Source organism: Drosophila sechellia, chromosome 2R, assembly GCF_004382195.2.
Source record: "Drosophila sechellia strain sech25 chromosome 2R, ASM438219v1, whole genome shotgun sequence".
NCBI lineage: Eukaryota > Metazoa > Arthropoda > Insecta > Diptera > Drosophilidae > Drosophila > Drosophila sechellia.
In genome coordinates, this window is record NC_045950.1 from 15,772,479 (window position 1) to 15,791,909 (window position 19,431).

Here is a 19,431-nt window from a genome sequence, read left to right on the forward strand (position 1 = left end):
ACGGCCTAACCATAAATAAGTGCATTGCCTTTGCTTTGCTGCGAAATAAGTCTTCATTAGCGGTTAAAAGGCTGACTGGTTGACCCACAAAGGACTTCTTAACGCTGCGAAATCGGGTCCCTACTCTCCATTTTTCGATTCACATTGAGCTGTTTTCGTCGCCCAGCCGCAGAAATGCCGCATTAAAGCCGGAAATTCCCAAACAACAACAAGGAAAATGCTTAAAGTTCAAATTAAGCACAACAGCTGGCGAAAAATTGAATTGAAAGCAGTAGAAGGAGCAGGAGCGGCAGCAGAGTGCCAACAAAAGCAACAAAGAGTCGCTGCTCCCGGTCACCCAACCCCGAAAAACCCCCAACCTTAAACCTCGAACCCAAAAACTCAACTCAACCCAAGGCATTTTCACGAAAGGCAGCGGAAAACAGCCAAGGGAAAACCTAAAAGGAAAAACCGAAGCACGCTTTTGGGCGACGGAGGCGCGATGTTAGCCATAACTTCGGGCCATCAGCTGGTGAAAAAAGAGAGCTCTAAAGAGACAAAAATCCAAGTTATAGCTGAAAACTGAGAGTACCAATAAATTGAGATTTTCCTGGCACAGTGGCGCCATATTTCATCATAGTGTTTCCAAGTGGTACTACGACACGCATGCGTCGCTATATTGAGTGAAATTGGAAAAATCGGAGAGCCAAATCTCAGGTTTAGTTAGTGCTTCGAACAAAGCTCAAGGGTTTGGATGTCTATTGTGGAACATTTGGATTGTTCTCCACCGATTGACATAAAATTTAAGACCCTGCTAAATTTTACTGTTTCGATTGCCTGCAATGGCCAAAAGCAGTTTTGTTAAGTGCTGATTAGGAATTCGAACCATTTTATCTCCACTTATAAAGGTTGTCAATCAAAACACAATCTCAGGTGCTACTAAACCAGAAATTTATATATGGAAATTTCTTGGAAGTATATGCCATTTAAATAGTTTCAAAAATATCCCACCGCAAGGACTTCAAATGACATGAAGATTACAAAATTGTAACTTTTTTAATATTTCATTGTATTTTTCACCACATTTTTATCTCGATAAGCGTTAGTTATATTTTAGACATGTCTTAGTAATCATTTAAGGGGCTTTTATTTCTCAACACCTGAATTATTTTCCATGGAGACAATGCGATTTAATGCCTCTTGCTGGCTCTTGTATACAATTTCCTGACTTTATTTATTCAGCATTCTTGATTGTTTTTTGCCTTTCCTGCTTCATTACCTGTGCTTCACATTCACAATGATGCAAAGTGGCTGCCACTAACGCTCTGGCATTATCCCGAAGTGTGTAATTACGTATGCTGGTGGGCGGTGGACAACTGCCACGCCCATTCGCATAGTTTCTGTCTAGTTGCAGTGCATAAATTATGTTAGGCCAAAGTGCAAGCAGAGTTATGTAGACGGACTAGGTTTGCTCGAAAGATTAACGCCTTCGTTTTGTTTTTAATGCGGCATGGCACTCATATCGGATGCCACACCCACTCGTCCTTATGCTGATGCTTATGCCACTAAGCCGTCTGCGAGGAGCAGGAAAAACAAACTGCAACGGAAGCTGCACCTCATCGTCGCAGCTTTCCCCCCAACTTTCCAACGACTGTGTCTGTTTTGGGCGACTGTTTCATGCGGCCACTTCAGTGCCAACTACAGCGACAATAATACGGCCAAAGCAGCACTAAAACACTGAAAGAAATAGTGCGGTCATTCACAAAAAAACATTCCACTTCTGAAAACTTTTAATTTGATTTTTTAATTTCATAATTAAAATGACCCAAAATAAAGTCTCGTTTAAGTGTGTACATATGGTAATTTTACTTTAATCTTTGATTCGATAGTAAAGGGCTTTTCTGCGTCTGTGTGATTTATTATTATATCATTAAAACTTTGATTTTAACAATTTTTAGCTTAATGCATTTTTCCCAGTGTCATAAGCGCCGGATAAGGTGCGAAAACGAGTCGGGTGTGTGTTTGTGTCTCTTAATGATAATGATGACAGTCTGTCGCTGGCTGTGCTGCACTTGCTCTTTATGCTGACTCTGTAGGACTCTCGGCGCGCTAGTTAAAGTTTTAATTTGGCATATTATAGTGGCTGGAGTGGCACAGCAGGCGCTCGTTAAATATGCCCACAGAACACATGGAATTAGAGCCAAAAAAGCTACGTAAAAAAAGGAACCACCGTCAGCGACGGCGACTTATGGCATTGAACTTAGCCAAAGGAAAGGGTCCTTGGGAGCAGAGATTCTTGGCCACAAGTGTGTGTATCGACATGCTCGAGTGGCTCAAAATGAATGGTTGGAGTGGTTGGTGCTAAAGCTGCTGAAATGCCGCTGGCTGCAGATGGCATTTTATAGTGATAATTTCAACTAACTAATTGTGGTGTCATAGAATTCCAGAGACCTTTAATAACGCTGGCATCTCTTAAAACAGTCGAAAATTTTAATAGAAATATGTAAGAAAAGTATTCTTTTACTAAGTTTATAAGAACTTTCACCTTAACTGTATATGTATGTACATATTTCCATTGCGATAAGATATTTTTACCTTGTTAGTGTTTGCTAATTTCGCTTAAACTTTATCAGCTATACAATTAACAAGGGGTTTTTCCAAATATTAGGTTGAACTTGTACTTGAGGCAATTATAATAACCCATAATTGAGGGCATCGAGTACCATATATAGATAAATTTGTTTGTCACGACAACCCAATCAATTTAAATTGCGATTCCCATCCGAAAGCGTCTTACTCATTTGTGTTGTTAATTTAAGTTTAATTTTATTGATACACAATAAAAGCGGCTAAACTTCCCCAGTAGCTCTAGACAGAGATTTTGGCAACATCAAACTCCACGTCCAGTGTGATGGCTATTAATGTTCTTGCGGCTTTTGAGCATTTCAATTCGTCCCGTTACTTGCTTTAAGCAATTTAGGAAATTATTCGCAACGTGCCTCAACCCTTGAATGCAAGACTAGAAGAGAAGGAAAGCTGCGGAGCTGAGACGAGAGCAGACAGCCATCGAAGTTGAATGGAAATTTTTTGGCAAAGCATTTTCAATTCAATCAAACGCCCCCACACATGCTGGCTGGCATTTAAATAAAAATAAACAAGGCAAAGGAATACTTCGAAACACTTTTAAGCATCATTACATTAGCAAATTTCACCGATTTCGGGGTATAGGATGGCTTCGATTGAGACGATGGATGCGGAAACTCGATAAAAGGTCTTGTGTTCATATGTGTGTGTGCGTGAGAGGCGGGACGGGCGTGGCAGGGGCAATAAGAAAGCACACTTGGCACACACGAACGCGAAGTTCGCTCACTTCCGTTTCCGTTTTTCGGCATTTTCTAATTTCCATTCGCACCAGAGTCGTGGGAAATGTAATTATGGCCATAGAAGAACCCGCAGAACCCTCTGACGTGAGCTGTTGGCCAGCTGTTGGTAGGTTTTGGTGTAATTGTCGTTATAATAAATAACTTCAACTGTCCGACACTTGACACTTGACATCAGCTGCAGCGGAAGCGGCAACAGGAGCGGCAAAAAGAAAATCCCCACCCCGTTCTGCATTTCCTTCATATGGGTGCATGCAAAGTGCCAGAAAAACATTTACCATTGCCGCATATTTCAAATGCGGACACATGTAAAAATGCTGAAGCGCTGATAAGGACATTAACATTTGGCCAAACACATAGACATGGCGGAAAGCCTGGCATGGGGGTTTTGGGGGGAAAACTTCCTTCCGCATATGCGAAACATCAAAAAAAAAAATTAAGCGGAAAACCTTCACCTCGTCGCTTTTGACACGCAAATTTATAACGGCAACAGTGGCAAACAAAAACTTGCTATGGCCAAAACACACAAGCGCCCAGACCCTCAAAAATAAAGAAGGGAAAGGCAAAAAATTTTTGAACGCATACAAATGCAATTTAAATTTACTTATTTAGAACCCCTGGGAATTTCAAATTATTTGCCTTTTCACGCAAATTTAGCGACCATTTTTCTCACAGAAATAGAACTCAGACAGGTGGGTCGTCGTCAGGCCGGAGTTTTCATAGTTGGGGGTATTAAGCCAACCCCCTGACATGTGTACACGGGCTGATTCTTGGGCGTAACTTTTCCCAACTCTCTTTCTTTTTTTACTTTGCATGGGGGCGATTAGAAAATGCTTCACCCCACCGAAGAAAGTAACCCAAAAGTCTCTGACAAATGCTCCTTGGCCAGCATGTTGTTTTTGCGTCTGTGTTCTGTAGTGATTAATGACGTCGAAAGCTGAGCAGGATCTGCTCTGCGGGGATGCCGTGGCAGCTTAATTTAAAATGAAAATTGTACTTAATTTCTAGCTGAAGTTTGGCGGCATTGGACGGGGGGCTTGTAGACTGATTATGCTCTTCATGGTTTTGCCTTGTGCTCTATAGGGATAGCCATCCCTAGCTCAGCTCTGGTTCATTAGAAAAAAGCTTGAACAAATATTAAATTTTTGCCTTGTTAATGATTCGAAAGTTGAAAAAGAATGTACAAATTTTGAGGAATTAATCTTGTTTGTCTAGATATTTAAATGGTCACATAAGGAAGCACCTTTAACCTTTTTCAGAAAATCATGACTTTTATTTGCATTTTAATTAATTCGTTCGAATGTAATTTCTTTTAACTAACCATCTGACTGATATTCAACGAACCTTTATAATATTCCTAACTTAATACAAAGCTTACGTCCAAAAGAAAGTCAACAAAATACTAATTCCCACCTGTTAACATTCCTAAAATGCTTTTACTCTCCTGCGAAATCATTATTTTTATAAAGTTTTCAGATTAAATTGCCAGGTTTTTTCTTACTTCCAACAAGCAATCTTTGCATGTGTAACGCCAGAGTTTATCACTCAAGTCGACTGTCCCCACCACAAGCAAATTGAATTAAGATTACCACACAAGGATTTCAAAGCATTTGCGGAGAAGTCAAACAAGCTTTAGTTTATTATTATTATTATTGCGTCAGAGCGAAAAGTTTTCAGCCACTGGTTAGTCAGGGGGTGGTGGTTGGGCGGTGGAGGGGGTGTGGTGTCTGCGTGTGCGTTGGAAAATTTTCAATCGCAATCTTATGGTTTATTTCTTTAGCGCCAAAGCTACTTTATTTTGACAGCAGACAAACAAATGTCAGAATTGAAATTAAAAGGAAGGCAGCGACAGCAGAAGAAGTCAGTGGAAAACTTGTGAAAAACACGCCCGACTCAAAGAAGTAGACGAAGGTTTTTGCGAGGGAGAAGGGATGGGTGGCTTGGCCACAGTACGCAGTCCCAATCAGAAACTCCGGATCCCGGCCACGACTTTGGATCCGACTCCGACTCCGGCTCGATTCCATCAGCCTCGGTCTGAGTCTCAGCATCAGCATTACCACCCACACGCACTGACTTTCCTGCATTCCCGCATTTTCTTTTTGTACATTTCACACAGCGTGAAATTTTCTAAATGTCATTTTGCTGTCATCTCGTGGATAATAAGATTACAACTACGCTGAAATAATAGGATTCAAATGAAAAAACTTTGCCGTCGTCGTCTGTCTCCTTGCGCTTGCTTCTCAACTTTCAATACGCGCCTGGCCACACCTCTCCGCCCAGATACATAGATATATATCTGAATCAGAATCCGACCGGGGCGTTGTCGGATGGTTATTGTGCCTTTAGCTTGGGATCTGAAACCTGGTATGGGGCAGCAGTGGAAAGTTTTTGATAGAGTGCAGCGATAATGAGTGAGCAGCCACAATTTCAGCTCCAACTCCAGACGGAGTAACTTGAGCTACCTACGATCTGGAGACCACTTGAGGCGTCCCTGTCTGTACCACGTCTGCGTTCTATCTGTATAATTGATTCGATTCACCAGGTTGGCGAGGTAGAAGGCGGTTTAATGAACCATGCTTTCGTAGCGACCATAACTTCAGATTGTCTACCTGGCCGCGGGCCACAAATAGACGAAAGTACTGGCCAAGATTGCAAAAAAAAGAACTCAGCTAGACCAAAGGAAATGGGAGAGATAGCAAACAGAAATCTAAAACCAAAACAAAAATCAAAAAGCAAAGACATCAGCTGGGCTTAGTTGGATCACTGCCCGCGGCCATAAAGAGAAACCGGCTTTTATTGGCAACCAAGCCGGGTATAAAAGCCGCGATCCCATCCTATATCGGAATCAGAACTTCCCCAACGTTCTACCAAGTCAAAGTATTTCTCAACATGAACTCCTACTTCGTGATCGCTTTGAGTGCTCTGTTTGTGGCTCTGGCTGTCGGATCGGTGAGTTTGAATTTAAGTTAAGAAAACTAAACACTAGAATTATAGGGGAATATTTTATTAGACCCTATAAGATTTAATATTTATAAGCATATATCAACGACGAAGATCCTGACTGAATCTTCGATCCTTTGGTGTGCGTTCAAGATATATAAAGTAAAAGACTTTGCTAAAAGTTTTTGTTATTAAAACCTTTAATTATCATTTTCTTAGTCCCTTAATCTGAGCGATGAGCAGAAGGAGCTGGCCAAGCAGCATCGTGAGCAGTGCTCCGACGAAGTGAACCTTACCGAGGAGGAAAGGGCCAAGGTCAATGCCAAGGACTTCAAGAACCCCACCGAGAACATCAAGTGCTTTGCCAACTGCTTCTTCGAGAAGGTCGGAACCCTGAAGGACGGTGAGCTGCAGGAGTCCGTGGTCCTGGAGAAGCTCGGCGCTCTCATTGGCGAGGAGAAGACCAAGGCGGCTCTGGAGAAGTGCAGGTATATCAAGGGCGAGAACAAGTGTGATACCGCCTCCAAGTTGCACGAATGCTTCGAGAGCTTCAAGCCCGCCCCCGAGGCTAAGGCCTAAAGAAGTTAGGAACTTAATGCTTGGCAAATTGTGATTCGGGAAAAATTGTAACAAAATTTAAATAAATTCTTTGTCAAATGAAACTTTGCTTTGTTTTCTATATTAGATGGTAATATGCCTTCTATGTTTGTTTGAGTTTGGGTTAATAGAAACGCAACAATACACTAAATCCTTGTTATTATTAAATCAGCCTGTTTAATGTTATTCAATGCAATCATGGAACAAGTGCAGCATTCTGCAACAGAGGGGTGAGTGGCGAATTTGTTACAGCTTAATTGAGGCTCTCAAGCCCTGTTTCGCGTAAGCTGATTATAATCCATATTCGTGTGTAAGTCAGGTCATTCGGCGTTTTCAATTTGCATAATTAAATGTATGAGTGCATTGAACACTTAAACTGCTTTATTGATTTAATTTTAGGCACTAATACCCTTAACTACACACTTTTCATAGTTATAGACAAAGTCACAGGTGGTGGCTGACTTTGTGGCTCCGCAGCTGGTAAGCAAACTCTTTAGCTTATCGACCGGCAGACTGCTGAAACGGATCTGGGCAAACTTGACGATCTTATCGGTATTGGGCTTTCCATCGTCACCCAGGAGACCCAGCTTCTTGTAGACGCAGCTGTGATAGCACTTCACCGATTCCGAGGGATTCGCCACCTCCTTGTCGGTGGTCAGCAAATTAGCATCACTGGCAGCAATATTCAGCTCCTTGATGCAGGCCTGTTGAATTTGCTTGTAGGCTGCTAATTCCGCAGATGACTGGCCCTGATTAAAAAATGTGAATAAATGGATGCAAAGGATATACCTAAAGCAGCGTTTCATCCAACTTACCACTACTAATTCGCTTAGAGCGAAAATTAGGAATACAACCAACAAGTAGATAAGTTTCATCTTTACAAAGCTAAATTCACAGTCGAACTGAATTTCGTTCACAATAATATGGCTTAAATACTCGTAACATGTATAAGGTGCAGACATAATTTCGACAATCAAGTTATTATATTATTAAAATTCAATTAATTAAATTGAATAATTTTAAACTGGGTTATTTTTAATTCAGAACCAATTTTCCCATTTCACCCAGTAGGCGTTAAATCATCGCTGCCTAAATGATCATTCGGGTCAGTGAGCTTTGTTTGGACTTTGGATTTATTTACTTATTGTGCGTGGAATAGATTTTCTTGTTTTAAAATAGATTCTAATGTTTTAAGTGAAATGGTTTTTGTCTATCTAAATTTCTACAAAAAATTCTTTATGCGATAACAACATAATATGGGTCTTCTTATTAGTGTATTAATGATTGGGAAATGGTTATTTACTTATTTTATGTATTATAAAATTGCGTACATTCCTTTTCTCTTTTTACATTCAAATCGATTAGTTTACTTAACAATCAGCCCAAAACTATACTATACAACCGTTAAAAACCTTTAGAAAAAAGTTGAGCCCAAAGTTGAGCCTTATTATATGGTATTCAGTTTTTCAAACACATCAGGAAAATATTAAAGATTTTAATTAATAAGCAACTTATGATGTAGTTAGAATTCTTTAAACTAATTACGCTGAAATGCAAACTCTTGTTTTTATTTTATAGCTTTAAAACTCTCAAAAGTTAAATAAGTACTTTAAGTACTTATTCATGCATACATTTAAATAATAAGTGGATTTTCTATATAGCAAACATCGATAAGAAATAAGACCCACAAGTACACAGCTATCTATTCCGACTTAGTGGTGGTCATTGCTTCTCCGGAATGCTTGATGCCGTAGATAAAGTCGCTGCCCTCCGGACCGAATAACTCGTTCTCCGCCTCGGTCCGCTCGAGTATCTCACGGATACGCTGCTCCGCCTCCAGAGTTTTCAGGTGATTGTAGCACAGGTGCAGCTTGTAGGCTGCCTCGCATCGTGTTTTGCCCTGAAGATCACTGCACTCCTTGATCTCCGCCTTCTCATGCTGTATGATTGTTTGCACCTGATTCATGAAGGCCTCCTCCAGCAGGACATTGTACCTATCCAAATACAGGGTCTCATACAGACAGCTCACAAAGCACTGCAGCGGCTCATTATGCTTCAGATCGAGATAGGGCATCTGCGAGTTGCCATTGAAGTCCAGATCACCCAGGTTATTCACATCGCCAATGGATTGAACTGGAGTAGGGGCTATATCGTTGTCATTTTTGTAGTCGCTGTTCATCAGGCTCATGTGAAAGAGTTTCAGTTGCGACATTGAGATCTCGGTCCTACGCATACAAGCCCTAAGAATCTCCTGGCTGAGCTTGGTTTCTGTTCCATTTGGCGGATCTGGAACCAGGGTTCGGGTCATGGACATGTTCAGCGAGACGGTAAGCGATCGGGTCTGTGGATGAAATGTATTTTTATGAAAATTTAATATTGTCTCCTTGTATTCCAATATGTCATTTGGAGATTCTTTTAGTTTTTAGAAATTTTGATTCACTTCCCTTATTTTAATATTTACCTTGTAAATATAAAACATATAATTCCAAGTTCTACATAAGTTGAATTACAAAAAAAAAGAATTTACAAAAGATATATAAAATATGAAAAACATTACCCATGCTTTAGGAACGAATTCACTAAGAGTGAGGCAAAGCAATGCCATCAAACTGGCTCGAAAATACATCTAAGAAATATTTTTTTCCAATTTTGTTGACGATTTACTATAAAAACTTTTCAACTAGCCTGTCGCGACTTAACAAAAGCCTTTTATAGAGTCGTCTTTATGGATCAGAAATCGTTTTGAATTGCTATTTAATTATTGTTCAAATCGATTACCAAATCATATTCATGCCTCACTTGCTAGGCCCATCAGGTAATCATATTCAGATACATCGCATATAATGTGTCATGCATCAGTGGATTGCCAATAGCATTTTTGGGTGAGAACTCAAATTAGCATTCGCCAAAAACACTCATCTGACTTATTTAATGGCCTCTATAATTGCACAAATACAAAATGGTTTGCAAAAAGTTGTGGGTTCAATTTGGTAGATGAATCTACAAAACATTTAAGTACTGCACTATAAAGGTGTTTTAAAAACGGTACAACCAATATTTGCAATTTCAATTAAAATAATCATAGTAATTATTGACTAATTTGTTTTTGCAAGCAAAGTGAGTTCTTCTTTTCATAAGTGTGGAAACATAAAAAAATACAACCTGAAGTTTAAATTAGATTATGGAAATGGTTACAAGCTGGATGCGGAATAATGATAGTACAAGGAACAGGAACCCGTCTTAGATAGAGTTATTATATTCCTTACTAGTCTAGTTGTATTGCAAACAAATTCAATCACATTAGTTCAAGCCACAGCAACTGGTTTTCTTGAACTCCTTCTTTCTATGGACCACTCTAATTGACGGACTTAATAACAGACTCCTGCTGATAATCGGAAACACAACCGCAGCATCCCCAGCCACATCACATATTGGTCTTTAAGATCAAAGAAACTCCACATGGACGGACAAAAAGCGAGAGACATCGGAGCATGAAACAAGACAGTGGCAGCCACCCTGCAGCGAAGTTTTTATAAAATTAAATTACATTAATGTGAGAACCGCAGGGAAGGCCTCCCCCTCAAAACATCAGCACTCAACCCCAGCCCCAACTCCAGCGATATCCTTGGTCCTTGGCCATTGAAAGCCAACTAACGGGAGCAAGACAAGTCAAACAAGGCGGCCAAGACAAAGGCTGATGTCGAGCATCAATGTGCTACCATCTCACGCGTGTTGGCTCCTTTGACAAGCCGCCATGGCTGTCTACTTATATGCATTAGCTCGGGGGGTGGAATCCTTCGATTGGGCTGCCTTTTTAATAGACATTAGTAAACGCATCAGTGATTGTTTGTTCGGTTGGCCGGGAAGGCCATCGGCCATCAGCTCTTGTGCAGACAACTGCAACTGAAACGGATGCTAAATGGAAGTGACATGACAGCCAGACCGACCCCAGGAAGTGACAAAATGAATTATGGACCCTGGCTGCGATCCAAACTCCCCAAAAGCCAAAGTCAAAGCCAAAGTCGGAGCAATTGTTCCCTCCTATGCCACCTGATCCATGTTCACCCAGTAAATGCAATTGCGACACGTGCTCAATGAATGTTTAATGATTTGTTAATTGGATTTGGGCTTTTAAAAACACGGCTCCCCGTGTCCAATTCATTTGCTCGACCCCCAAACGCATCCTGTATCCCGGGGATCCCAGGTCTTTGTGCCAATAAGTTTGCCGTCGCTCATCAATATTTATGCCAAACATGAGCGGCCAAATGCCTCTGGGATCGCCGCTCTGTACCAGGGACTTAAGCCCCTGACGACGGTCTGACAGTGGTTGGTCCTTAATGACGGCCCACTGTTATGCAAATGGGTGCGTGGCCAAAACGCAAATGGGTCATACAGTGGAGCATCCATTGACTAGTCGAATATGCATAAGTAATTATGTATAAGAATTTCGCCTTAATTTCCTTTGAGACACAATAAAAGTCGTGCTCTGTGAGGGGTTATTTCCCTGAAAGGTTGAAATTTTTGTTGGACACTTAAAAAGTTATTTTATCAAAAGTTTAACATTAATATTTAATATATTAACAAATGCCAAGTGAAATTCTATTAGCGTTATGTAAAAGGTTTCACCATAATCTTCTATTTGAAACAAAGGTTTCTGGTCAAGTTTTTGTTAAGAGGGAAATATATTATTGAATTTTTTATTCAAAACATTTATATATCTAATTTTTTTGTTTACGAATTGATATACTGAATTAAAACAATATAAGTAACAAGTCACAGTTAGATTATCACACAATACAATATCGGAGCTTGGGCGCTTAGATGTGGGCACGATTCTTGTAGTAGCACTCGAATAGCTGATAGGCAGTATCGCACTTATCCGCTCCCTTGGTGGCATCACACTTGGCCTGAACGGCCTTCACGGCATCCTCGCCGGCCAGGGGTCCCAACTTGGCCAGAACGACATCGGGCTGGATCTCACCATTGATCAGGAATCCGGTCTTCTCCAGGAAACAATTGGCGAAGCATTTCACCTTGGGATCTGTGTCATCGAAATTGCCGTTTCGCAAGGCGATCGCCTGATCCTTGGTGATTCCCTCCTGCTGGGCACAAAGGGCGCCATTGGCATGGGCCACTGCCTTCTGCTCTTCGGATAGCTGCAGTTCCTATAAGATACATTCAAAAGATAACCTTAGCAATACTACCACTTTTGATCAGAAAATATATAACTCACGGCAGCCGAAATGGCCAAAATGGCGGAGAGGACAATCAGGAACTTCATTTTCGGTAGAGATGTTGTTGAAAACCCTTCGGTATCGAAACTGTTGACTTTATTCGGTTAGCATCTGGCTTTTATACGATTTTGAATGCAGCTTCGCTAGAGTTTTGTTTTGATTATAGCTTTTTGTTTTCGCTCTACTCCGCTGATCACACTGTATTATTACACATACACACAGCAATACACCGGTTAGTTTATTTAAATCGCCGTTTTAATGATTCTCGATGTTTTGTTTTGTCTGCTTCAAGCCCTCTTCGATTTATCTGATAACCCGAAACTGACTCACTTTTTGTTTGCCATTTCGGTTTAAAGTTCAACCGATACTCGAATCAGTTAATGAAGCAAGTTCACTGCGGCTCCCATTGTACCTATAATTGGCCTTAATGCCCCAGACTCGAGCTTATTATAAGGCTAAAATCATTTCAAAGCCATAATGTAAGTGCTAATTGTAGTTTCAGATTTTCCACCGATTAAAAGTGTGTTGTACTTCCCAAGGGTCAGAGTGCCCAGCGAAGCGTCAACGTCAACTAATTTGATTTAACAATACTCGTAACTCCCAAACCTTAAACTTGAAAAACAATCTAACGTTGATTTTTATGGAGGTGTTAAACCAAAGTGCATGCAAAGCATGATAGCGGATTTTCAAAGAATAGAATATAAAAGCAACATTTTATTTTACTTAGAAAAATTTTTAGTGACACTTTAAATTTGATATAAGTCAACGGGGGCCATGAGATGCTTGAATTATTTGTAAGCCCTAAAAAAATATAAATATAATTCTAATTCTAATATAGATAATTTCTCGTTATTATTACATTTTTCTCATATTTATAAGGTAATAAGGTACAGCAACAAATTATTTCCTGGTCATTCTATTGCCATTAATAATAATTAAATAATTTTGTTAATAGGCCGGATTTTTAAAATTAACTCTGAAATAAGTCTGCTATTACATGATAAAATTAATGACGATCGCCTGACCCGTTTTAAGTTTGCCAGTTGTTCTCCTACCTATTTTTATTGTTTTGTTGGTTTTGTCCAAAGTTTGAAGTCAAGTGCCGGTATCAAAGTCCAAATATTCAGATGACTCTCAAATTCTCAAGTCCGTGCGATCAACCTAAACTGGTTTGCTAATTAATTTGTGGCACAGATATGTCTAGCTGATTAACAATTAAAGTGACATTCGGGTGATTTGCTGATGTATGTACATTTATGCATGAGTTTTGAGCGGAACCGTTTAAGTCGGCTAACTGCCCGAATTATTTAATTATGGTAATAGAGGCGCAGTAGACAAAGTTGATGCCTACGTGCCAGAACTTTTCCTCATATATTTTATCAATATTTACTGCTGACAGCATCGATAATTCATGACCTACTCAAACTATATCCCGGTGCCTGGGTCACCACCCCCTCTACTTTCGGAGACGAAGTTACCGGAGCAAACTCGTAAATAGTTACGCACGCCAGGGAAAACAAATGTCAGAACGATTATTGCGGCGCATCGTCGCCTGCCAGGGCCATAACAAAAGTAAAATATTTAAATAGTAATAAATTCATAATGTCATCGTGTATAATGCCCCACAGCTCCTACCGGAGACCTTCCAACGATTTATAGACAATAATAACTGCAAACACGAAGCGGTGGCTGACTCCTCAAGTAGTTTGATTTCAGTTCAAGGAGGTGGATGGGGCGCCTATTCAGCTTTTCCAGCTTTTCCACCTGGTGAAGAAGTTCGCTGTGCCCAAAAGTTTCCTTTAGTGGAAAGGAATAAAACTATTTTATCGCAGACATGATAGAACGGGAGGGAATGTCGCATGCGACTCATATATAATATAAATATTAAATACTATATGGCATGCCATAAAAATATAAACAGCACATAAAACGACAATGAAAAACAATGGCACACGTTATTAAATATGTGTGCCCGAAGAACTGGTAACGGCTAATGAAATGTCATCGGACCCGAGGGCTCAACTCAACTCAGCTCAGCTGAACTGAAATGCAAATGTCACGCGAAAAACTATTTGACGACAACATTACGTTGACATAATAATAATGCTGTCAAGCGTTGAAGGACCCCGACTTAAAGCCAAAAGCTCGGCTAGGAGTCATATGCAAATTTTACGAGCTTCTCATGACCGCTCATAAAAGTCAATTTATTAGCTATGGGAAATTAAAAAGAAAAACAATTAAATAAGTGCAAAGCGTGAATTTGATTACGGTCAGCGCTTATGCGAGCTACTAAAGTTTCAATTTTCATAAATCATTTGGACTAGAATCAGAAGTTTTATTTGGACCAACAGATTAGTAATTGAATGCAAGGTTAAAGTTTATAATAAAATATTTTCAGCTCTCACTAAAAGTTAATAACTGGAAATCGGTAATTGTGGCAGTTCTTCTACACATCCGTTAAAAATCAATAATTTAAAGTTAATAAATGCAGGCGGTATCCTATAATGGCAGATGTGTAATTAATTATAACAAATGGCGAGATAGGACCTCCAGCTCCCGATTCCGCAAGCCTAGCAAAAAGCTACAGAAATTCAATTAGGCTTATCCCATGCAATAACAACACCGGAAGCAACAACAAGAGAGCTACGGAACAGCTGCAACACCTGCGCAATTAATTAGTGTTTGCCGCATTAATTTCAGAAAATAAAAAGAGATGGCCGAAAGGAAACCAGAGCCACCACCAGATGGGATAAGATAGGCACCCTTTAGGGTCAAAACCCAGCGTGGCTAATAAATACGGAAAGGCCCCTTCCAGCGTTCTTGGCTCTTCCACAACTGGAGGAGAACATCCTCAATGGACCAAAAAGGCAGTGGAACACTAAGCCAGTTAAATCAAATAAAGCAAATTCAGTTAATTTAAATTATAATGAGGGCCCAGCACCAGCGAAACATAGAATACTATTTGCTGATGAAAAGATGAAACGTAAGCTAAAAACTTGTGCAAATATAGTGGCCTATTTGGTAAAGATGGGTAGGTTTTAAACTATTTACGTTGGGTTTACATTTTATAATGTCTCTTTTTTTAATTGCTGTATTTGTATAAAAAGTATGCTACAATCCGATGGATAATCTTTTTTTCCCAAGGCACGCATTAAAACGGGGAAAGATATCATAATTTCCACTTCTTTAATTTGTTTACGATTATGGCCGCATGCAAAATAAAACGCATTTAAGTAATTAAGTCATAAAAAAGTGGCGTGCTGTGTTTGCTCCATAAAAAGCGACCCGTCTGCAATAAAATGCCAAAAACAAAACAATTAGGCAATTAAATGTCTTGGTATTACCAAAAATTTTCGTTTTGGTAACAAAACGCGTCATAAAATAAGCCAAAATGTACTCGGCCGGCGGGAATACGAGTGGAGGCCCTAAAAATGGATCACAAGTGGGGGAAATTATGTGAAAATGTCTGCACTGGCCTTTTTTCTTGGAATCCGCTCTTGTCTCCCTTCGACATCCCAATAAAAACGCAAAGAAAAAGGCGATTGCGAATGCGTATGCGAGTGTTTTAGTAATATTTATTGAATTCCAGTTAACGAACCCAGAACCGATGGAGCGTTGGATAAGGGACAATGTGCGAAACACAAAAGGAAGGGGGAAAAGCATAGGGACGGGCCAACAGTCAAGCAAAGCTTACAAAGCTTTTCAACGCACATTTTCCGAACCCGTCGCCGCATCCCGAAACTGCCGGAAAATTCCGAGCTCTGCAAAATGAATTCTTTTGTGACAAGTTCAATTCGGTTGAGGGGCCAGTCAGTGGCTGGGATGCGGAGTTCATATGGAACTCCGCCCGAACTGTTGCTGCTGCTCCTCGAGACGTCGAAACCTCCAATTCTCCCCCTATCACCCTGTCATATAACGCATCAAAGACGGGCCAGGTGAAGGAATGCAGTGCTCGTTCTGTAAGAAATTGAAAAACCCAAACGGGGGGAAAGCCGTCGAAGCACCCAGCCCGATGATGGGAAAAATGGAAAATCTCAAGCTGCGAAAATCAGCAGCAAACGCGCTGCTTTCGTTCGCATTATTGTCATGATGCTGTGGATATTTTCCTGTGCGCTCGGAATTTTTAATAAACGTTTAAGTTTATAACATTCTCAGCTTGGTATCGCACCTCTGTGTAATCTTTATGCCACATATCGACGAGTCGGCTTATCCTGCAGCTGGCGAAAAGCAAGACTTCTTAACTTGGCGAACTTCAGCCGAAAAGGTAATCCAGGGGCATAAAGAGTCTCACATAAAACCAACTAATTAGGCAAAGCATCTAATTAGACGCACAACAAGGACATGCGTCCTTTGTGCCGCCTCGTAAAAGCCAAAGCCCCCAAATGACAGCGTCGCTAAAAATTCTTATCGCTGGCACCAAAATTAAGCTCCAAACCGGGTAGCCAGAATACCGAAAAACGGCGAGGAAAAGACCGGAAAAATTTATTGTGGCAAAGGTTAAAGACGGGCGCCATGTTAAATGTGGAAATTGTTTAATCCACTCCAATCCAGCCCGGCAATTACAATTACAGGGTCCGTGGTCAGCTGCATGAAATTGGAACTTCGTCCGAGGGATAAACTTGATGGAAAAAAAGGAGACTCTGTTCTGGGAAAAAAAGGAACAACCTAAATATAAAGGACAAAACCTATTTGCATTTTATTTTCTTTGTAATTTGATGCTCGATTGCTTTTTTTAGTGTGTAATGAGGTGGGCTACAAATGGGTTTAATACACACATTCAGCTGGCGCCAGAAGACAGAGTTGAAAAAAAACTTATCCCACGCATGGTTGGTCCCTTTTCCATTTCAACGTTTAGTTTTTTGCCTTTTAATGAGTTTTATAACAAAAAAAGATGGAAAATAGAACTATATTATGTTTAGTTTATTTTATACATATAATTATTATTCAGATGGAAAAATCAGAATTTACAATATAAAATTCTTATTTGTGCAACTACATTTTGCATATTCTGCCAACTGAAAACAAAGCCATGAAATGTTTCGCACAATAATTGTTTTTAATTTTCGTTGGCCAAAAAATATTCGAATAATAGAGTGGAGCCTGTGGCTTCTTTTGCGAAATTTCCATTCCATGGCACGCACGATTGCATCCAGAATATCCGGAGAATATTTAGGCGCCCTAAGAGGAAACTGACATTGCGACGTGCAAATTGATCAAAATAAATTGCATAAAATATTCCATTTACGTTCCCATTCCGAGTGGAGCTGCCCCGAAAATTATTGTAAGCATCTAATGCAATCAGAAAGTGTTGCAACGCCTTGGGGCAGATGGGCCAAAACAATTCGCATCGAGCCATTAATTTGCTTCCCAACTGGTTGGGCAGCGTTTCTGTTTTGAGTTATGCCCGGAATTTGTGATAAGCTATGCGGATTACGGACTGAAAATACCAAGGAAACTGAGCTTTCTTTTCCGGAACTTGCCTGTCAAGGTGGCTGGGTGGGTTTCTTTTGGGGGGGGGCAGAAAATATTTTAGCAGTCAGATAACGGATACCACTAGCATGCTGTTAAAATAATTAGTGGGAAACAGCAGGCACCACCACCCACAATCCCCAGTTAGCTTGGCCAAGAGCGACTCTACCAAATTTGGAACTGCAACAAAAGAGTTGATTATTTACCCACGTGCACAAAGTTTTCCTCACGTGCACTTCCATATGCAAATACATCAGCCAGTCATTAAATTAATTAAAAAGAGCTCTTTCCGTGAAATGACTGTGCAAAAACTTTCATTTGCAACTGGCTCCGATGAGCACAGCATTTTGTTCAGGTGTTTTCTGAACAATTTCAGCAGCTGCCATTAAATTTAAACACTTTATGCGTGATTAATGCACTTCCAGTCAAAATATTGTTAAGACAACGAGAAAGCAAACATTCTACATTGATATTATCTGAATTAGAAAACCAGATAGCAATGAACCTGCAAGCCAACATGATAATTACCATTCAATGAAAATCAGCAATATATATGGAGAACTTAGAAATATATAGAATCTTGCCCTTTGGCCAATTATTACAGGCGTAAAAATAATCTTAAATGGTTATCCAAAGTTAAGAACAACCCTTAGTTCTTCCCAATGTTTCCGAATGTATTATTCTTACCCCAAAAAAACTATCCCCAAACATTTTGGGGAGAGTTCAACGAACTTGCTCCCAGAGGCGCGAGACCCCAAGGAATTGTCTCACTGATGATTCTGTATCGAGTCCACCCACATATCATGGGGCTTGCAATAAACTGGGACATAAGATTTACTAATAACAATGATATAAGACATTGCCGAAAATGAGTATATAATAAAGCTAATGGAAAATAATGGGGCCTGGGGGCTAGCATCGAAAAAGTTTATTTTTAGGGTGAAACATATATAATAGCACAAGCATAAATATAAAACAACGAAAAATTAATGGGTTGCGATTTGATTATTTTGACTCATCAACATCGAAATCATTAAATTTCACACCAGAATGTTATTTGAAGTGTGAAATTTATGGCACAGCCATTTAGCGTTATCACTTGGAATGCCCGGAATGACATTACGGCTGTAAATTCCTATTACCTGAACATATTACTAAAAACTAAACCTTTTTAGAGAAATATTTTGGGTTCAATGCCAAAACGTAATGGTCTATTAAGGTGTTGGGCCGGCGATTTAAATGCAATTAAATGGACAGTCTTTCAATTCTTAATGGCTGCAAAAAAAGGTAGGCATGGGCTTCAATTAAAATAAATGAAATTGCCGAGAAGAGTGGCTCGTAAAAATGATTAACGCATTAAATGGATACAGGCCGTCATCAATAAATGCCTATCGCAGACATTTATTTATGAATGCTAATAACTTTTAAAGCTTTTCATTTAACTCAAATACAAATGGCCACCACCAAAGCTAGATGGTGGGATGCATGGTGGGGCGAGTCTGACATGTTTTGGCGGCTCTTTTTTGCCCACAAACACAGGAGCACAAAATGTCAACTTTTTGCCAACCGAAAATTGTCAAATGCACTGAATTTCAAGCGCCATACATTTATGTTGATGCGGTTTAAAAGTTTTTTAATTACATTTGCAGGGGACCCCGATCCACCCACCAAAAAAACGACGACAACAGCCAGATCCTTTCGTCCACCCATCCCAAAAACACATCCACACTCGCGTCACTCATTCGGTATATTTAACGCTTTATGATTGTATTTTGTGTGGGGAAAATGTTTAAAACTCATTTAATTTGAAACAAATTAGAAACGATAACACA

At 40.0% G+C, this 19,431-nt stretch overlaps 4 protein-coding genes across 4 annotated transcripts; 1 reads left to right on the plus strand and 3 right to left on the minus strand.

Annotated features, from left to right (window-relative positions):
- Positions 1-6,198: 6,198 nt before the first annotated feature.
- On the plus strand, positions 6,199-6,961 carry LOC6609987 (general odorant-binding protein 56a). The gene is made up of 2 exons (XM_002034587.2): positions 6,199-6,308; positions 6,519-6,961. The coding sequence occupies exons 1-2, from the start codon at positions 6,249-6,251 to the stop codon at positions 6,876-6,878; spliced, it is 420 nt and encodes a 139-aa protein (XP_002034623.1). The 5' UTR covers positions 6,199-6,248; the 3' UTR covers positions 6,879-6,961.
- Positions 6,962-7,050: 89 nt separating this feature from the next.
- LOC6609988 (general odorant-binding protein 56a) lies at positions 7,051-7,791 on the minus strand. The gene is made up of 2 exons (XM_002034588.2): positions 7,712-7,791; positions 7,051-7,645 (listed from the first exon to the last, which is right to left on the minus strand). Exons 1-2 carry the CDS (start codon positions 7,769-7,771, stop codon positions 7,292-7,294), a joined length of 414 nt encoding a protein of 137 aa, XP_002034624.1. The 5' UTR covers positions 7,772-7,791; the 3' UTR covers positions 7,051-7,291.
- A 646-nt stretch (positions 7,792-8,437) lies between these two features.
- On the minus strand, positions 8,438-9,563 carry LOC6609989. The gene is made up of 2 exons (XM_032715138.1): positions 9,454-9,563; positions 8,438-9,237 (listed from the first exon to the last, which is right to left on the minus strand). Exons 1-2 carry the CDS (start codon positions 9,520-9,522, stop codon positions 8,599-8,601), a joined length of 708 nt encoding a protein of 235 aa, XP_032571029.1. The 5' UTR covers positions 9,523-9,563; the 3' UTR covers positions 8,438-8,598.
- Positions 9,564-11,613: 2,050 nt separating this feature from the next.
- Positions 11,614-12,240, minus strand: LOC6620816 (general odorant-binding protein 56d). The gene is made up of 2 exons (XM_002044978.2): positions 12,130-12,240; positions 11,614-12,061 (listed from the first exon to the last, which is right to left on the minus strand). Exons 1-2 carry the CDS (start codon positions 12,175-12,177, stop codon positions 11,714-11,716), a joined length of 396 nt encoding a protein of 131 aa, XP_002045014.1. The 5' UTR covers positions 12,178-12,240; the 3' UTR covers positions 11,614-11,713.
- Between the last annotated feature and the right edge of the window lie 7,191 nt (positions 12,241-19,431).